At 42.2% G+C, this 21161-nt stretch overlaps 2 protein-coding genes and 1 long non-coding RNA gene across 4 annotated transcripts in view; 1 reads left to right on the plus strand and 2 right to left on the minus strand.

Moving 5' to 3' along the window:
* mical3a (microtubule associated monooxygenase, calponin and LIM domain containing 3a) overlaps window positions 1-12375 on the minus strand; it is an 87843-nt gene extending 75468 nt beyond the window's left edge. For both annotated transcript variants that reach the window (XM_040133449.1, XM_040133450.1), the window contains exon 1: window positions 12223-12375. The gene's annotated coding sequence lies outside the window, so the exon portion shown is untranslated. The remainder of the gene's footprint in view (window positions 1-12222) is intronic.
* Window positions 12376-13543: 1168 nt separating this feature from the next.
* Window positions 13544-17341, plus strand: LOC120793439. Its single transcript, XR_005707984.1, has 3 exons — window positions 13544-14000; window positions 14172-14293; window positions 17271-17341. It is a non-coding gene; the product is annotated as an uncharacterized LOC120793439 (long non-coding RNA).
* Window positions 14454-21161, minus strand: part of si:ch211-1e14.1 (UPF0606 protein KIAA1549) — a 42940-nt gene continuing 36232 nt past the window's right edge. Inside the window, exons 18-22 of the mRNA XM_040133536.1 lie at window positions 20791-21114; window positions 19244-19296; window positions 18070-18218; window positions 17257-17411; window positions 14454-16940 (exon numbers count right to left, since the gene is read on the minus strand). Of these exons, the coding sequence (XP_039989470.1) occupies window positions 16743-16940; window positions 17257-17411; window positions 18070-18218; window positions 19244-19296; window positions 20791-21114 (879 nt within the window). The 3' untranslated portion in view covers window positions 14454-16742. The remainder of the gene's footprint in view (window positions 16941-17256; window positions 17412-18069; window positions 18219-19243; window positions 19297-20790; window positions 21115-21161) is intronic.

Raw genomic sequence — 21161 nt, forward strand, 5'->3', positions numbered from 1 at the left:
CATAGCCCATTAAGACTACATTTTCAAGCTGCTGATCTGCACTGCTAAAATCCTGATTTTATATCTGCGATGTCATCTGACAAAATCCCCATATACATAAGTTAAGGACAATGGCTTTGCTTTGATTTATATATTTACTTGTAATATGATCACTCAAAGAGAAAGTTAGAAACTCATTCACATTAATGCAGCTGCCACGCAGTCAATTGAATGAGGGCAATACTGGAGACTCTTCTATGGAAAGTAGCTAAGATTTGTCAAAAAGTTGCTGGATTTGTCGCTGGGTGCTTTTTTGATTAAAAAAAATTGCTCAAGGGTTCTGAAAAGTTGGTAAATCTACCCAGCGGCACTAAGTTGGCAACACTGCCTGTAAACACCCCCCTGATGATTTAATAGAAACTGTTTGTGCGACTTCAATTTGAAAGAGCAACGGCCAGTGGGATAACTCGAAACCTTAGCCGGTTGACCATTGGTGTAACTTCATCACTCAGTCATGGGGCATTCAGCTTACCAATGGTGTAACTTCATCACTCAGCCAGTCACTCAGTCAGTGAGTGACAGCCATTTGCATTTATAGGTCTGGCCCCGCTGTTGCGGTCCAGCCAAAAATGGTCAGACCAAAGAGGGTTTTGGGGATATATTAAATGTTCAATTTAATATGCCATATGTCAGAACAAGATCGAGGGTGTGATTAAAAAAGTGAGTGGATTCATAGACATTTTAAGAAAAGCCAGATGAGTCTAATGGTGAGTTAAACGCAGAACTAAGGTTTCCGCTGTCAACATCTACATGAATGTTGAAATCAACCACTATTATTACTTTATCTGTGCTAAGCACTAACTCAAATAAAAAGTCTGAGAATTCAGATAAAAATTCTGACTAAGGGGCTGGTGGACGACATACGGTAACTAGTAAAAATGGTTTTTGCATTTTCCAGCTTAGGTTTGAAAGACGAAGAGTAAAGGCTTTCAAATGAGTCGTAACTAAGTTTAAGTCTAGGCTTGTTTAATAAGCTGGAGTGGAAAATTGCTGCAATTCTTCCTCCTCAGCCTGTGCTTAAAGGAACTAATATGAGTATCGGGTGTTGATTTACTTAGACTAACATATTTTTCTTGCTGCAACTAGCTTTCAGTAAGACAGAATAAATCAATGTGATGATAACTTATCAAATCTTTGAGTAATAGGAATTTAGATGAAAGCGATCTAATATTTAATAGCTTGGCTTGAAAAAAGTCCAAAGATGACTGGTTTTCTGATTATTTCTGTTAAAGTTTATTACTTTTTCTGTCCATTTGTAAGTTATTTTCTATTTTTTTTTGGCTTCTGTCTTGTATACAGTAATTGAGGAAACAAATGTAAATATAATTTACAGTTTAAACACTTTAAACTTGACTATATCTTTATATTATTTTATTTTATTCTTTAGTTACTCTAGGTTATAAGGAACATTTTGTTCCCAGAATAAGCTCTTAGTGTGTGAGTGCTGTTGTTTTATGATGGGATAAAACGAATAAAACAAATGAGGAACGTTCCAAAAAAACGTTCCAAAAAAAGATCGCACAATTCTGTGCCAGTCCATCCAGTAGATGTTGAGATATTTCACTGGGTACTGCAAGTGAACATTTTGACTTGTTGCTGGTGCTAGATGAAAAGTTAGGGGATCACTAAAGTCACTAGGATTGTATTTCATGGCAATCAATACAATAGTTTTCGAGACACTTTACTTAAAAAAAAAAAAAGTTAACCTCATGGTGGCACTACAGGAAAAGTCAGGAGCTCACCAAAAGACTCCACTCTCATGGCACCATGGATATATGTGCCAAATTTCAATCCATCCAGTATTTGCTGAGACATTTCAGTCTGGATCAAAAGGTTCAACAGAATGACACTGCCACCCTTAAAAACAATTATGACCACTTACCACTAATCACTGGATTAACACTTTTTAGAGGGTAAGGTATGAAAATACTTTGTAGTATTTCCCTCAATCAACAAAGAGGAAAGCCCTCCATTTAGATTAGATCAAGGAGAACAAAACTTGTGAAAGCCTGAGAACTTTAAAGGACCTGGATGCCAGCATTTATCTCACCATCATAAGCCCTGCCGAAGAAAAAGAGTGAAGATAAAAGCTGTCTACAAATCTACATCTTGGTTAAAAACCATGTTGCAGGACTACAGCATAAATACTCCAGCTTTGTTTTGAGTTAGAGATCCTATAAACTTAAACAATTCTTTATGCAGCAAAGTGTTATGCACACACAATGGGGACATCATCCCGCCAAATGTATCAAATTGTGAAATGAAAAACAGATCAGCAAAAATTGCAGCCTTTCAATTACAGTAAAAGAGAAGAGGGAATCACGTCAGAGTCCAGCTATTCTACTAATCCCAGAGTTGAGGACTGACCTCACTGAAGAGGCCTTGTATGGTGTATGTCATGTCCACTTTTCTTCTTGGCCTGATGAGGCTCTACAGACTTGGCTCCTCATGAGGCACAAAGGTATGAAATCATACTTTGATCTGAGGGGCCTCTAGCACATTTGGGTTGCTTTAGTGTGTCCGGATATGAATACTGAATGTGGCTCAGTGAGGTTCTAAAACAAGCAGATTTGTAGTGTGAAAATGCCCATTAAAAACTCACAGAGATAATTTATACTAAATGTCAGGTTTCTCTTTTCCTTTTCACTCTCAAAAACTTAAAACATTTTAAGAGAGGATAGTTGAAAAGATGATTCATAAAAATATTTTTATTGCTATCAGCTTTCAGTAATCTTCTTGTTATTTTGTGATATATCCCCTTGTCAAACAGCTTTTCTGTGAGAATGCGACTGAAAGCAGAAGCCATTCCAGATGGTAGAACACAAAAGCACAAAGAGTTTCATCCAAAAATTACCTAGCCTCAATTAAGACATATGTCATTTGAAATTACATGATGCCCTCTCGTCTGAAATGATTACTGGCACAAATGTAAAGCAAATGATGAGCCATAATTAAAGTTAAGAGTCATCTCGAAAAAAGGTCTTCGAAGGTGGACTCATTTGAGCTTTTGAAATACTGACTGATGAACTTTGGGTAAGAGATCCACAGTATAGTGACATATACTGCCCTACAAAAGCTGTGAGGATGAGAAAAAAGGGTTTAATTTTTTTTTTTTCGACAGCTCAACCGATAATAAGGTTGTAATTTTTACGCCTTTTTTGTAGATTATTTAACCCAAATAAATTGCCATAGAACCAACATAATTCGTGAAATATGCAGATACTAGACTATGTTCTACTGACTCAAATATAATCACTTAATCTACAATTTAAGCTATTGAAATATTGAAAGAGAGTCAAAAGCGGAGATGGTAGTCACTGATTCTCTGCTAAGCTAGTTATGTTAGCTCTAGCAGGAGTTTAGGTAGGGTTTTTTTTCTCTGTCAGGTTTTAACCCAAAAATTATTTATAACTGATGTCCGGTCATCAAAATGTATATTTTTCAATTCCTAATGAGAGCTAGTGAAAAATCAGGGTGTAAATTTGCAGTCATTTTAGCTTTAGCTAAGGCTAGCCGTGACTATCCTACCAGTTAGTTTTTTCTTGCTATAGCTAGTTGGCTAACTCCATGGTAGGGAGTCCAGTTAAGTGTGATGGTGGTTTCTAGAGCAGTTTACCAAGCCAGAGCCAAATTTTACATGCTGTTTTCATGGAAATTATACACTTTTATGGAATAATCTTCTTCAGATACCAACAAAATATATGTAGTTACTGCATTTTAGCTTTGTAGGGCTGTGTATTGAAGGACTATCATCTATTTGCCATATTAATTTACCAAAAATTTAGTCTTTTTTTAGTAGATGAACAGTATATTGGCATCCAATGATGTATGCTATGCCAAGCCTTTCCAGTCATTTCCCTGGGTCGTGAATTAGTATTTACCTAAGGGCTATGCTTTTGTAAGTCTTTGAAGATAGGCTTGTGTGCGGCTTGCAGCTTTTGTCCTGACATTACCTCTCATCTGTGACCTTGTGTCTTTGTTTTCTCGCTCATTCCCCCTCATCTCACAGAGCTTATCATTAAGAGAGGAAAGGAAAGGTTGCTATTATAACCTCTTAAAAAAACAATCCACATAAGTAAGAAGATTCCATTGAGTCATTTCAACGTTTACAGTATGTGTCAGTCTGAGAAACCAAAATTACAAAACAGTAATAGTTTTCCATTTAGTTGAAGTTCACCTATCAACCGGAGGCCAAGTTGGCATGCAGCTAGATTGAATGCACAAGAACATAATTACAGTGTATGTATCCTGTATACAAGCCGGATGTCACCCAAAAGAACAACACTCATTTCAGACGGAGGCAGGCATCCCATTATTTTTTCATCCAGTGAGGGTGTGGAGCAGCAACTTGGAGTAAAGCAAACCCAGGAGTCAGCCCAGCTGTGGTGGGATTTAACAGGTTGCTGTGGTAAACGTGCACTTTCGGGCAGTGGCAATGTCAACAGCTCGTCTCTGTGTGACTGCTTTTACAGGAGCTGTGCGTCTCTCTCCTGTGTTAGCCGTAACACCATGTCTTCTTCCTTTCTGACCTTTAGAGAGACAAATGTAGCCTGGGCAAGAAAGACAGGGATCAGTGAGGCAGTGAGACACCTCAGTTATAATTTAAGGATTGACGTGGGACAAGCAAAAGCAGGTAAGACTGTACTTCTGCAGATGGCTGTGCTGCAGTGCTGTAGCCTGAAATGAACTAAAATGAACCCCTTGCTGAGGAAAAATCCACTGAAGGCAAGAATAAAACAGAACCCAGCCACACCCACAGTACCCAACCACATTCAATAGGACATTACAGAGAATACATCTGGGGCAAAGAAGATTCCCACAATCCATGTGGCGGGTTGGCCAGAGCTCAACCGGCTCAAGGAAGCAAAGATATGTGGATCATGAAAATGGCTGGAACATTATTCTCCGCACAATCCCTGCTTTTCTCCCGCTGAGGGCTGCTCATGCTGAGCTCTCTGTCTGTCCCTTGGGTGCTGAACCTGCGTTAGAGGCCAGCTGGATAACTCACCCTGTCAGAAAAAGGCTTTCTTTAATCAAATTTTCAATTGGGACTCTTCATCTGTACAGTCTTCGTTTTCACAACAGCAGTGTCCTCTGCCAAGCTTGTGCACGAGTCCTCCAGTCCGTTTTGTCATTTTGGACACTGGATTCTAGGTTACATGAGTGTTTGTTCAGTAAAGCTGTGATAAAGGAGCCCAGTCAAAGATGTGAAAAGAGTACTTCTCAGATAGAGAAAGACACCAAAGTCAGATGATAGTGAACATAAGAACTTATTTATTTGGATAAAAAGTCACTATAGAGATTAATATTTGAAGGCAATGAGATAACACTTTAAAAAGTGACTTCATTTTTTAAGATTCTGTGGTTGCTTTTCTAAAGTCACCTTAAAAACACTCCAGTTCCTGGGGCTTACATGTGAGGACAGTCCATAAAGTCTGATACAATATGTAGTGGGGTCATCTTTGTCCTATCTCACACCATTTGTGACATACAGTGTACTGATGTTTTAAAATGTCGGTGCCCATGGAAGTTACCTTTCACATTGTTTCATCAGGATTTTGTGTACTTGTCATTCCTACAAATGACATAAACAAAGAAACAAACCAAAAAAAAAATTTAAAAAAAATCAGTTTTTCAAAAGGTAACAACGCAACTTCCATTTTTTTTGTCAGTTGGCTGCTTATATTCTCCTCTCACGCATTCAACCACATGAATGTCAGGAATAATGTATAAACAAATTTCCTAATCGAAATTACAACTTCATTAGTTGTATTTGGAGGCAACATCATTGGCTTTCATCTCTAATATTCACCTGTTATCAAATGTGAATCTGTCAATACATTGTGTCAAAACCTCTGCTGTTCTTGTTCAGTGATTATCATTCAGTGACATCTATCAAAAAGAGATTGTTTCACCGCTGGGTGACCCTTGTGTGACTGACACGCCGCCTGTACGAAAGTCGATCCGGGTGGGATTGGGAAGAAGAACCGGTCTGACAGCTGCTCTAAAGTACTAAGTCCAGTTTGGACTCTCAGCCCCCTCTCTGAGCATGTGTGTGGTGACGTGAATCATACGTCCGAATGTGTGTTGCATCTATTTATGAACATCTGACCCTGTGTCTGACCTCATCCCAGCACCCCCTGGCCTGTGTATGTGTTGAGGCGTGTAACTTGCTACTTCAACTCCTCTCAAAGTTCAGTGTTGCCATATCCTCATTTCTGCCTCTCTGCACCGTAAGCCTCTGATCTTTACTCCCTGCTGACGTACCTCAGACACTCACACACACACACACATGCATGCATATTCACCTGGGCACACAAAAAATTGCATGTACATAATGATGTAATACACAGACAGGAATACAGATTCATCACACATGGTGCTTCATACTAACACACTGGCATAGACTTTTTTTTTTTTTAGCAGGCAATATCTGAAACGACTACTGATGTTTTGGAAATGAATAGCTTTAAGTAATTAAAGCAACATTCATTGTTTTTTGGGCCACTTGGGGGCAGAGCAACAAGACATGAACAAAACATTGAAAGTGGGGGGGCATAAAGCCAAAACAGTGAGCCAAATGACATTCAAATGCTCTACAGAGCTTAGGGAAACTGTGAGTTGGGTGATAATTCTCTATGGGTTTGTTGCTATAAGCACAATGCACATAGTCACCGGTCCATTGTTGATATCAGAATATTGATATGTGCAGCTTTAACGAGTACATTTAAACATGTAATATCGATTGTTCAGTCTAACCAGGTTAATTTGGCTACGTCTGGTGAATAACCGTATATTAACTTATTTAAAATATACGCACAGACTCATTGTTGCCAGCCAAATGTACTTCCTAAATAAAAAAGAGCAGAACAAAAACTTGATGGATTTATCAGAATTAGTGTAACCCAGTTAGATGATTTGGTCCAACTGCGGCTGAATGTTAGTGTAGCTAGCTTTGTACTGGCACCAGAGGACCAAATGTTAGCCGGTTTTGAGTCAAAGTCTGTTTCCCCCTGCTAATAGTGTTTCCCCATGTGTTTCTCCATGTGTTTCATGTAGTTCTGCTATACACGGCTAGTGTTCGGTCTTAGGTTAGGTTATGATTAAGCACCACAGAAACAGGGGTTAGGGCTAAGATTGGGCTCGGGTCAAGGTAAGGGGGGACAAATTGATGGGGAAACAGAATTCAGCAACGCACTGGCGCTGGCCCAGAGCTGCCAGAATTTGCACTGTGGCTCATTTTGGCAGAGAATCCACCCCAGTTACAGTATCTCTTGGGCTAACTTGGGGCTACATGTTGCCCATGGTCTGTCATTTTGCACGAGACTTGCCAAAGTCTGGCAACCAGGTGTCCAGGAATTAAGCTGCTGTTTTAGCCAAGCAGTTTTGGATAGCTAGGACATTTTTTGGGCACATGCATAACACTACCTAACGGCTGCAGAGAGCCTCTTGTCATGCAAAACTAATAAACTACATGCCACAGTGCATGTTAAAGAGTTTTTTAGCATGGAGGCCACGTGAATTAATCTACCAGGGACACATGGATGGTTTTGGTTCACGGATGTGTGCAAACCTGCTACATTTTTCAGGCCATACTATATTCTGACCTCTTTCTTGTCAGAGGTCATCCACAACTGAAACAGGATAGTGCGATGAGGTGTACACAAAGGACATGAGGGCAGTAGACACCACATTTGACAAGAGGAAGATCTGAACTTTGTCTGTCCAACATTCACGGCTGTGATCTAAACTACAACAGATGTGTCTTTGTCTATTTAGAAACACCAAAGAAAAACTCTAACCGGCTTAGTGCGTTTCTTTTTTCAGTCAGGCACAATCGTTCGCACACTAAGCATTGTAAAAGTCATGGTCATGGTTAATGCTTTTTACTTGTCTGTGTCATTGTTCTAAATCAAAGTCATGTCAAAAATGTTTCTGAGGACATTGCATGTGTATTTAAGCAGAAAGCTGATACAGCAGTCACCAGTGTTTTTACATTATCATATAGTGCCCATATGTTTCCCTGTGTAGTGCAATGAGCATTAAACATCAGGCCAATGTTTGTTATTTTGATGGCAAAGTGTTCTTTTTAGAAATATAATGTTTCCAGTAGTTATGGTTCTCTCTTTTGCCCTTCATCTTAGACTGTGTTACTTGTGTAAAGCTGTTGTTGTCCTTCAGCGTGTCCTCAACAATCGACAATTCCCCAAAGACTAACAACATTCATCTCTGCTTAAGGATGAAAGTGGGGCACCTAACTAAAATCCTGTAGACAAGAGTCGGGTCTGACTCGGGGGAGGGGGTATGAAAACAACAAGGACTGACTGACCTTCTTGGGACACATGGTGACCTCATGGACGTTATTTCAATTCTTACGGTGTTTACAGTTGTTTACAGGGTAAATAAATACTAGAACCAAAGAAATCAAAACAAATAATGCTAATCTGTGTATATTTTCGTTTAATTTGCTAGTAGTCTTTATTTTATAATACTTATGATTTAATATTCATTTCTGTACATATATACGGAGTGAAAGAGTTTTGAGAGCTCTGCCAGGAAACCAACAAAGTTTTGTGGTTGCTAAATTCATTAACTTCACTGAGGTGGTCTTGACCACGACTCTGGCTGCAGACAGCCTCAAAAATTTTTTGTACCAGATACAGAAGGAAAATCAAAAAGACGTGCTCCCAAATTAGATTTTTTTTTTTTTTTTTTTTTCCCCCCCACACACAGTGGCGTTTTTGCGTAGGAAAGCAGGAGAAAATTGTGACACAAGATGTGTTGGGGGTCATTTCTATCAGCAAGACAAATCCAGCACAAAAAAAAAACCAAATGTGTGAGCTGAAGTAGCGTTGAATCTGGGCTGCAGTCAGAGAAAACAGGCCCAGAAAAAAAAGCTCATTTCAAAGATTTAAACATCTTAAGTTTTCCTTTCTGTCTTTTTTTTTTTTTTTAACCCTGTGGTCCTTCTGATGAACATGTTACACTGTATTTTGCTGATGTCTGCTGATGTAGCTAAACTATAACTCCCGGCTCAGGAATAACATGAAGACATAGCTGAACGAACTCTCCAGCTGAGTTGATTTTTCACAAACCATGCACAGACCCCAGATAATCTACCTCAGATCAGAATGAAACGCTCACTTTTGCATTCCAGAGGATGCTGTAGCTAGTCGGCAGTTGTCTGAACACTTCAAAAAGATGGCGTGGGATGCTGAAAAATGTTTCTAGCTAGCTGTTTCAGAGCAGACTCCCAGCCATTTCCAGCGCAAAAGTGCATAAAATGTTTTGGATGCTGTGGTTGCGCCATAGATGCCATCAGAGAGAGATGCAAGTTCTGTGATTATTTATAGCTCAATGTTTAGTCACAGCCCGTCCACATTAGGTCCACAGGGATCACTGTAATCATACTTTGTGATTCAACAATACAAATTCCTTCCATCGACTCGCACAAGCAACCAAATTAACGAAATCTTCTACAAAAGCAACATGTTTAGAACAGGGACTAAGAGACTAATTACATGTGTGATAAAAAAAAAAAAAAAATGTGCAGGTTATTTGTGCAGTCAACCTTGATCTACAAAAGAACAGGCAGACCAGACAAAATACACCCCTGCAGTGTCCATCTGCTGACCAAAACAAAGCTATTAGAGAAATAATAGCTTAACAGGATTATGTGATGATTATCGTCCGGACTGTTCACTACCAAAACGCCATTTCTTAACATCTTTAAAATGTAAAAGGGGTACAAAGACTTTATGTGTTGCATATGCAATCAAAAACATGACCTACCCCGACAAACACATATACTCCCTCTATTTTTTTCTCTTTCCCACCATTGTCTTTCTGATCCACTCCACCTTGCCCGTTCCTCTGACTACCCTCTGTCTGCAGCTGTGGTGGGTGCTCAGAGCTGCAATCGGCTGCTTCTGACTCTCCTGTAAATGTCCAGAGGCCGCGGCCTGTAAGACAGCGGTGCGGAGGGAAATCCAGTGTCTGCCAACAGGGATTAACGCTGTCAGAGGATCAGCTGTGGCATATTGGGTAGCTTTATAAAGTTTAACAAAACACCACTGCTACTGGGCTGTACACAGTGCACAGTTTTACATGAAAAGATGGTTATTGTAGATCTCATCACCATATTTCTTCAGTTTCAGTGGAATGAAGCTTTTAGGGTGAGATGAAAAGATGATAGTTAACTTTTCCCCCATATATTTACCCTAAACCCTCTGCTTTCACACATTCACTTCTTTCTCATCAGATTCCAAAAAAAACCTTTCTATATCATGAGAGTGTGCTTGAGAAACAGAGGTTAAGAAACACAAAAAAGCGCTCTGATCTTACAAATCCAAGGTAGCTATTCTGAATTACAACGCTCAAAGAGTCCACGTTTCCCTCATTAAATAAAGGTAATCCTATTTGTCACTCCGCCACGCCCCTTATTAAGCACAATGAACATGTTTAATGTGTCAACCTCTGTGGTGGAGGGGGACGACAGTGAGGCTGTGGAAGACGCCCAACAGCAGCTGACAGGCAGGATCAGCATCTGAAGTCAGAGCGGGGGGCAGTTGCCGAGCAAACAGGCGCCCTCTTATGAATGACAGCTATTCATCTCCCCCTTGAACATCACGAGTGCTGCCTCCTACTCAGCACAGTGCTGAAAACACAATATCGAGCTGTGTCTTCTGATACAGTAGAGCCTGGAGGGAAGGGAGGGAGACAGAGATAACCTGCACTGTGACACTGAGGACACCCATCGTCTACCGGTGACAAGAGGTGAAAGAGTCTGTGCAAGCGAGGGATTACCTGACCTGACGCACCACAAGTGGAAGGGTGAAATTAAAGCAGCTACTTCTGGTTCTAACCTGAGAGAAAATACAGCTCTGTTTCATGCAGCAGTAAGTAGGGCAGCACTAGCCACTGGCAAAAAAAACCAACTAAAAAACCCCAAAACATCATTATATCATTGTCTTTTCTGTTCTCTAACATTCTCCCCTCCTCCCCACAGTTGCTTTCTCATCTGTTCTGAAAACAGGTGATGCCGGGGGTACATGCTTCCTCTCTGGAACGTCAGATGTGTCTGCTTGTGGCATTCGCACGAGCACAAAATGTCACCTTTTCCTTACAACCTTCTGTTACTGCACCTTGCGCTCGGAAATCAGCGTCGCACAACCCTTCCTCCCTTGACGCCAGCGTCTTAACAGATAAGTCAGAAAACGGACCCAATACCAGAGCAGAGATAAACCGCACCGGGAGGGCTGGTGGAGAGGGAGCAGGAGTGATGATGATGAGGGGAGGGGGGGACCCAGTGTTTAGACAGTAAAAAAGGAGCTGTAGTGACACCCTCACTGCTGGACTTATGGTCACAAAAAGAGCGAAATAGATGATAGAAAGTGCAGACATTAGTCGAGAAATGTGCTTCGGTAGGCTAAAACCTTTCAATTTCCCTGTTAAAATTTATACACATGAGTGAGACTGCGGAAGTGAAAACAGTGACATCCCTCAGTGACAGCAGCGCCAGCTGGCCCTTAGCTGGATACTGCAGAAGATGCCTGGCTGCTGCAGTGTCTCTCTTAGCCAACCAATCCTGCTGCCACTGATTCATGGGCAGAAACTCTGATGCTATGTAACAGTGCAGCAAAGCAGTGTGTTGCATAATGATTAAAAAAAAACAAAAAAAAAAACCCATGCTGAAAAACAAGGAGGGCGAGGACCACATCCTCCCAAAGAAACAGCACCATGTTCACAGCTGGAGCGGTTGCCATCGTGGGATACCTGCTCATTCATGGTCATCAGACCACAGGAATGTCTGTAGCTGACAGGCAGCCGGAGGAACAACACGTGCTGTGTGTGTGCGCGCACACTTTGTCACCTCACAGGCGCACACACAGATACTGTACCGGCAACGCACAAGTACAGTCACCATCCACATACCTTTGTTCCAAAAATAAATAAATAAATAAATAAAACACTGTGGAGAGACAAGCTGTCTGTGCTTCTCTGGTTCAGAAACTGTTCTTATTCCACAAATTCCTGAGATGTGACTCTCATTACAACCTCTGCCATACCAAGCACGCACACGCACACAGACACACACACACACGCACACACACACACACACACACACACACACACACGGACACTCAGTGTGAATGGCAAGCTGATAGATAGAAGTCTACTCACAAATGCTTCTGAAATCTGTGCTGGGATCAGTGAACGGGCAAGGTATCCTCTTTTCTCATCTGTCAAAGGATTTTGTTTCACTCTTGTCTTCCTGTCTTTTACTGGCAGAGCGGCTGAAGACAAGAGAGAGACAGCAGAGAGAGAGCACAAGAGAGAGAGAGATCTGCAGTGCTGGAACTCTGTCAGCATGCCTGGATCTGCTCTGCCTCCCTCTCTGTTTCTCCCCTCCCCTCCCCTCACAGTTTTCTCCAAGGTCAGTGGGTAGAACTGCCTATTTGACTCCTCCCTTGGTGGACAATTGCTTCCCTCCTCGTCCCCTCCTGCAGTCGTGACCGTCATGATCCAGATTAACTCCCGGGTGTGCTCTCGCTGTGCTGCGCCGGGCCAGGCCGGACTCAGCCAGCTGAGCCGCGACGGGACAGCGCAGGTACAGGATTACTGTTCGGGAGATGGGTTTAGACCCCACAAGGAGGGCCAGGGGCAGCCAGACGGGACAGGGCGGGACGGGACACTTTTAAGCCCCGCAGGGGGCAAGACATTGAGGGAATGAGAGAAAGACACCGGCTATCAAAACAAAAATGCTTCTACGAGGACAGGAACATACGGGCATGTGGAATATGAGAAAGGTGTCCGGAATGCTGAGCCTGATAAATCAATGGCGTGTAAATAAATGCTCAAATCAAAGGTGATCGCTGAGATTTTGCATTAATTTGCTCATACCTATGGTCACAGACACAGAGTAGAAGATGCACAAAAAAAAAATGCTTTAAATTTCATCTCTAGCTGCAGTGTAGTCTCCTGTGCTGGAGTCTGACACGGTGTCAAGTTTTAAAGGACACGGCGCAGATGAGAGCCAAGGAGGAGCAGGAAGCGATCGCCCGAATAGTCAGCAGATCGCGCTGTTCCACTGGGCAGCGGGTTGTTTTTCTCCCGTTCGGCTGCTCCATAAACGCCGCCGGGCGGTGGACCGACCATCGCAGACATCATTCACGTGTGTTCACGGCCTGACGCTTGCTGCCCCCAACCACACCCACCCACCCACTCGCCGCGGCGTGAGTTGAGGAGATCTGCCGAGTGTTCAGCTGCGTCGCTCGAGGGCCTTAGGTCCTGCGATGGGACTGAAAGGGGGGGGGCGTCTGACGGGGTGAGACGGGACTCAGTGCGCGAGCAGGAAGCACTCCTTTACCGCACGGAGAAGAGCAAGAGCACAACACACACACACACACACACACATAGCCGATCACGGTACTTGACGGCAACTCATTAAATCATCATCGTTTTTTTCGGGGGGGGGGGGGCTGCCTTGTGTCCGGCAGCGGCACAAGTCTTAACTACTCCACACATGACACATGTACAACAAAGGCTGCTGCCTGTTGTGCAGTCCTAATCCCTGTCGCTTCTCTCATTATTTCGTGACATGTCCACAGTTTCTCCACTGAGACTGAGGAGCGCTCGATGCAAGTATGTGACGAAGTAATCTAACACATCCTATCCGGGCATGCGGTGAGATTTACACCTGTCAGAAAAGCATCCTTCACCGTTTGTCAGAGGCCTTTGGGACAATCTCCTGCTAATGTAAGGAAAACGGCTGTTTTCTTTGGAGTGGCGATTGCACAGAAGTAAATCTTGCGAGCAGGGAAACTGGACTCCGCACCCACGTGCGAGCTGCGCTAGGGAGAGATGGCAAACACATTACATGTGGAGAGACTGAGGCTTAATAGTGCAGACAGAGGGGGTGTGTTGGAGATCTAGGACCGTGTATTGAGTTTTTCCCCAGGGTAAGGATTCATATTCTGTGTCAAATCTAAAGAACCTCGCCGCTTATTCCCTTTTTTTTTTTAAAGTACCGTATATATACTTTTGTTCTTTTTAATGAAAACGTGCTTTAAAAAGACCACAAACAAATGTCTAAAAAAATGTGAAGAGCATATACAATGGCCTCCTTTCAGAGGCTCCTATGAAACATCCTTGGGAACTGGTTACATCATCTGCAGCAAGGGAGCAGGCTTTGTCGTGACGAAAGAGGGATCTGGTTTTCTTGTAATGTGCTGCCACCCACTGGTTGTTTGCGGTAAGTACAACAGCTGCCAGTATGCACTTTATATCCCATGGATGACATGAGATGACATGAGTGTGTTGTGGGCTATGCAAACAATCCTGATCAAATCTAATCAAATCTAATTTAATTCTGGCTTTGGTAACGTACTTAAAATTTAATGACAAATCAGGGGATAGTTTCTTTTGTATTTCAAGAAGTTCAGAACAGCATGCGCAAAAGCAAACAAGAGAAATACAATAATTAAACATGCAATGTCAATCAAATGTGAAGTTGGGCCAGCCAACAGATCCTTTTCACAAAGTTCAACAGATAGAAATGGATGAAAAATAACAACAACTAAAAAATAAAATAAAAAGCAACAGAGGATGTTGACGAGTAGATGGGCTGTTGTTACAGTACAGAACCAGCAGATGGAGGCATACAGTGTGAGATTGGTAACACAAATTCTAAACATCGAGGTGAAATGGACAACCAGAATCTGGCCCACCTCCCCGAAGAGCAAAGGAAACTCGGTACAATGACAATGTCTGAATACCATTACCTGGATGTTACTTCATGTCAGCTTCCACCGACATATCAACAGCCATAACAGAGTATTTAGGACTTTTATGGAACTAACTATGGTTGTAATTTAGGCTGTTAATCGCCACCTTGGACATTATGTGACAGAATGAATAAAGCAAAACAAGACACACAGAGAAATTCTGTTGGCCCAAGTACTTAATCTGTTCAGGTGAGTCCAAAAGGCACATCACATTGCAAACAACAAAAAAGATGGTAAGTAATCTCTGGTAAGAGCTGTCGAATGTTTCAACTCACTACAAAAAAGTTGGTGCTTGGGATAGGAAGATGTATAATCCACCTCGTGATACTGGTAACACGCTCCAAAAACATATTTTCAGGCCCTGCCTTTAAAATCCATAATTTTCTCTTTTATTTCATTTAAATAAAATATAACTTCAGGCCCCAAAACAACACAAAATATCAGGGGAGGGTCATGACCAAAAAGGGTAACCTAGAGTGTTTTCCAACCAGTACGATGACTAAGAGACATTTAAGGTGAGTATTACACGAGGCAAGGTAAATCCAGAGAAAATTTAGAAAGCACAGAAACATGGCTAGTTGAAGAAAATCCTAAACGACACCAATACAGTACACTTCTCTCCTTCCTGTGCTGTCAAAAGGCAAAGCAAACATCAAATATTGCATGAAACAGTTTATAGTCAATACAGGATAATGTTAAAACAGAATACTGTTCTGTGTGACTTTCCCTCATTAACAGTTCATTCACATGACCTATCAAACTGTGTTTTTTTTTATTGATTTGTCCATTCGCAATCTCTTTTAGAAAGACCTGAGCTGTACCAAGTAGTCTGCATACAGTGCATCAATTACATCCTACAACCAAATACTTACTACATGCAGTACTAACTGTATAGAACTGTCATGTACATACTGTCGCTATTCACCCGATATTTGTAACACTTTTTGCCTGCATCTTTAAAATCTGCCTTTGAAGCCATGTTTGAAGATTTACGTCTTTCAAGGCCATTTTGTTCCTGTTTGTCTAGCTGTCTGTTAGCTACAATACATAAATTAAAACACAACAACTCAGACTAACTCTGTGCTACGGCAGTAAGTAAGGAAAGAAAAGGTAGTGTTTATGAGTGTTATTAGTCCCTACGGATGCCCCTTTGTGCCTACAATCTGAACTCGCTCGCTGGCTGTGAACTTTGACCTTACTGTAGACTTGTACAGTAAACAGGGTCGAGTAAACTACATCACAGTGTCAAGGCATAGCATGGCTCATCATGGCAGAAAACATGAAGTAGCACCTAATGGTTATAAAGAGGTGAAGGGCCTGCATTGGAAAACAACAAATATCTGTATGGTAGGTAAGTAATGCAAAAAAAAAAGATTAAAAAATTTCTTGAAATTACATGTCATGTGGGTTATATCTGTTGAATGAAAGCAGCATGAGTATGAAACCATGACACAGAATACTGAGTCTGAAGAAATGCAGCAAAATCTCCAAAAAGTCCAACATGTGGATCCACACTGGCCAGAACTCTGGCGTGATCCTTCCCTGACCCACATTGAGGTGCATGACAGAAACACAGGCAGGACAAGTCCAGACATGTCGTTTCATGTCATACCAAAGGTCCAGCGTATACTGTTCATATTGTTCTTCATTACATAACACTCTCTCTGACTTGACATACTGCAGCTGATCCGATTCTGAATCAACCTGTTATCAACCATCCTGTCATTCAGTATTTCGTGAGGGCGGCCTCTTCACTTAGAAATCTCAATGAGCCGCCTCTTCACTTCAGTTTAGCAGGACTATCTATCTGCTGTACACCCTCAGGGACTTCCATGGGAAGCATTGTCAGATTAGGCGAAGCAGGCAGGCAGGGTCAGTGGCATGACTGGTTAGAGCTACAGACTGGAGACTGGAGCTTCAGCTGTGGTAGCTGGGCATAGCTGCCTGTTTCTGGGAGAGACGCAACAGCTCCTCCCTGATGGCCTTGATCAGGGAGGCAGAGGAGTGGGTAGGAGGAGATGTATCCAGGGGCGGTGGGGCTGACAGATAGCCCACCATGGGGGGATCTAGGCGGGCAGGGGGCGCAGAAGGCTCCCTGATACCACTTCTAGGCATCTGGAAGATAGAGGAGGATGAGTAGTCAGGACAGTCCAGGAACTGAAGGCAGGAAAGTTGGGAAAAGAGAAGACAAAGAGGGAGAAGAGGAGAAAAAAATGAGGAAGAGGGAGGAAAAATGTAGAGAGAATATCACATGACAAAACTAGAGGGAGATGTCAAGTGCTAGAGAACTAAAAGGAGATTTTTCACAGCATGGCATTATTAAAAAGCTAAACATGTAGAAAAAACATGGGAACATAGAGGTTTCACAGCCTCATCTCGTTTCATCTCAGGTTTAATGAATCTGAAATGAACAAATCTATGATTAACTCACTGAATCTTTCTCAGGCTCTGCCCTGGAGAAGCTGTCGTCATGGTAGTGGTTCCAGCCGATGCCTCCGTTCTGGCCTGGAGCAGCCCTGACCCCTGCTGGGTAACCATTCATCCTGCTGGACAATCCCACCTGCGTAAGATGATGGAGCTGGGCGCCTACACACACACACACACACACACACACACACACACACACACACACACACACACACACATACATACACACACACACATACATACACACACACACACACACACACACACACACACACACACACACACACACACACACACACACACACACACACACCACATCCCATCACATCCCATCACATCACATCACATCAGAGCTGTGGTACCTGACACTCAATCCTCAGCAGCCCCTCTAATATACTTTGATGTAATCACTATAGTCTGAAAAGCACTACTACTGTTGCTGCACAACGTATGGTAAATGCCAGAATCCATTTCTATTAGTGTGAATCCCATGATGGCAGCAGCTTTACGCCAGCTCCTTTAATAATTCAAGACAAAGACAAAGCTCTTTCAGTTTGACAGATTTATGGGGTGAAGGTGTGTGTCTGTATTGATGAACAGTGCTGTGGCCCATATCTAGAAGAAATCTAAAATAAACTTAACCTTCAAGTGTTATTGCTTAAGATCTGTGAATTTTTAATCCTTTCATTTGAAAATGTTGAATACTTAAATGAGGCTCTAAGAAAATGGGATTAAGACATGCATGGCTTTGTCTGCAGAACAGTATTAGTGGTTAAGGCTGTTTGCATGTGCACGTGTATACAATTCCCAGTTGTACCTGTAGTTCCCCCTACTGGTCGCGGTCTGGCAGACGAGGGGATCTCATCAGCGTACAAGCCCCTGCTGGAGTACAGGCTGTCCGGCTGGAGCTGCTCACTGTGCCCTGCTGTTTCTCCTGGTGGCAGGTAGCTGGGGCCAAGGCCCTGCCTGAAGCACAAAGAAATTCATTTTTCATGCACTTACTTGTGATTTAATTAAAAAAAAAAAAAACAAAAAAAAAAAACATAAAAAAGTATTGTTCTCAGTTCCAGTCTCTACACTCTCAGGCCAACAGAGCCTTTAAAATAAGAACGTCCACGTCCGACTCAGCAATTTCTACGAAAGCAGTGACAACCTGCGCATCTGCAGGGACGGATGCTCAGGTGAGGTTTACGCTGTAAAGACCAACTTCTCAAACTACTTTATGGTTAAGCCTACTAATGAAACTTAAAAACTTTCTGAACTGATATTGTACAATGCTGCATACACATTTGCATGCGTGTGAGAGGATAGACCTAGAAAACAGTCGATACTGTCCAAGTTATATGTATTTGTGTTGGTGTTTGCATGTATGACCATGCTAACAACAGGGTCGTTGGTCACTGATTCCACAGCGTCTTCTTTGTGGTACAAAATACAACTTAAAATTGGTCTTATGCAGTTCATATAGGCTTAAAACGTTTCACAGTTCACGACCACAAAGTCCATAACAACAAAGTGTTTGACAGCTGCTGACGATATATAATTTCCAACAAGCTCAAATTTCCAGTGGTGATACGTTGTGACCACAAATACATCAGTTAGGTTTCCTTTGACTGCAATGAATGGACTTCATGAAAAAAAAAACACTGCTTACATTTTTGGCGCTGTGCCTGCACAGTGTGTGTATCTGTGTTGTGACCCGAATGTCTGCGTTTGTATGGGTGCCTTGGTCATTTTGGAGCCAGTTAAGAAGCCACTGCTTGGACCTAATCCATTAAACCCATAAAATAAAGATGACTCTTTCTTTATTCATGAGGCCCAATGCATTCGATGCACCTAAAGGAAGATATTCCCACTGGTGTGGTGATGGAAACCAGGCTGAACTGATCAATAACAAATCAATTTGTTGGAGGAAGACGTGAACGTCAAATAAGCATATAAATTTTTTATTTAAACATGAATACTCAATTTTCATAGAATGCCCTACTAACCTTGGTGTCAGGCCTTGGACCGATGGAGGGGACATGCCCAGCTCAGTAAGCCTCTGTGGGAGACAAGGAAAGAAGCACACATGCTTAGAAGAGAGTGAGTAAAAAATGTTCATGACAGACACTTCAAGACTACAGGAGACACCATTTGCATTTGTGGTTCTCAGGTATAATCAACTTACAAATATTAAAGAGAGTTTCCAATGGAAAATTATATTTCCTATGAAAGCAAAGCAGTACTGTGCCTATTGCTATTTCCAGTATATTTTGGCAGTGGGGCTCAATTCATATTGTAAACAATGTTTGTTTTCACCAAGCATGGTTTTGTTGGATATCCTTCTTTTTTACAGCTGACCTTTTATAGCATATTAAAGCACTGAACCTGAAAAAGCAGAATCAGCAAATGGCCATTCATGGCTCCACTGCTCGTTGTTAAGTCTCTCTCTCTCTCTATAGTTGTCACCTGGGGTGAACACCAGTTTTGGACCCCTTACGTGTCTTTACAGCTTTAAATTAGCTAAGTGACAGTTAAGATATAGTCAAGATAAAATGTCTAGTGTTAGTACCTTAAAATAACATCACAAAACCACCAAACACGGTACCTCCAGTTCTCCGTTGAGAGTGTGGAATGCATGGTTGTTTTTAGCAGTCATAATGCTGACAGCATACGTAGGCCTCACTGCTAATCTAATCAGAGTGAATTAAAGGACAACAACCTTTACAGTTTCCTGTACCACTAATTTAATGCTTTTTCTTTCTAGACGACTCTTAACTTTTTATCGTCTCATATAACGCCCATGGGCACTGAAAACCTTTATTTAATTTTAGGTCAACCCTCTACCCTTCAATGTGCATTTAAAAGCCATGGATGTGCTATAGATAACTTCTGCTTTGTCTCTTGACACAGTGTGTTATTCATGCACAGTATTATAGTCTAAATATAAGATATCTACAACTGTGAATACTGAGTTTATTGTTCAAGAAACCTTGAGAGCATGTTGATTACTATATAATCTGTGAAAGCAGTCTGCGATGACAGGAGCTAATGCAGATCAAGCATATGCAGGGTACATTACTGTAGAGTCTTAGGAGTTGTAGATAGCTGACGGGGGTTGTAAGGTCGCAGCTCTATGGGGGCAACAGATGGAGGAATACTTAACTGATTAGTTTGCTAAGAGGACACGATTAAACTTGAAGCTATAGGCTTCCTGCTGGGATAAACTCAAAAAAAAAACTGAAAAAGGGGGAAGATAGATAATACAAGGGATTTTACATGGGTTTATTTACTGTTTGGGCTATTCAAATTTTAAGCAGGGAGCCAATTTCTGTTGGTCTGTCCCCAGATTAGTGAAATGAACAGATGCATGACGGAATAGAGTTTACAGGATCTTTAATGAGCAAAAGTTTAGATGCTAGGGCGAACCATTTGTTTCCAAAACATTATTTTTTTCTCAGTGCGACACAAAAGCAGTATGACTTGATGTAGACTGAATGGTTAATGCTCTATCAAAAGTATCAAGTAGATCTAAGTGCCTTGGATGCCTACTTACACTAGGGAAAGGGCCAAGAGCTTGGTAGGAGGGACCCCAAGGTCTGGGGCCCCGGCCTGGAGGGCTGGAGCCAGGGGGGTTGCTGTTGACCCCTGGGAGAGTGATCCCTGCTGTGCTGCCCTGAGAGGTGGGCGACACGAGGGCAAAGGCATCGTCCAGCAGGGAGTGCATCTGCTGCCGCGCCTCCTCAATGGAGGGCTGAGGGGGCATGTAGGGAGGTGGCGGAGGGGCGTGACCTGGAGGAGAGGAAGTCGGACCCAGGAAGACATCGTCAGTGGGGGAGGGACTCCTGTGAGGGGATCCTGGGCCTTGGTCGGGGTCCGACTGGAATAAATACAAACACATTTAGATGTCATACAGCGTATGTAAGA

The sequence above is a fragment of the Xiphias gladius genome, chromosome 8, assembly GCF_016859285.1.
Source record: "Xiphias gladius isolate SHS-SW01 ecotype Sanya breed wild chromosome 8, ASM1685928v1, whole genome shotgun sequence".
Classification (NCBI taxonomy): Eukaryota; Metazoa; Chordata; class Actinopteri; order Istiophoriformes; family Xiphiidae; genus Xiphias; species Xiphias gladius.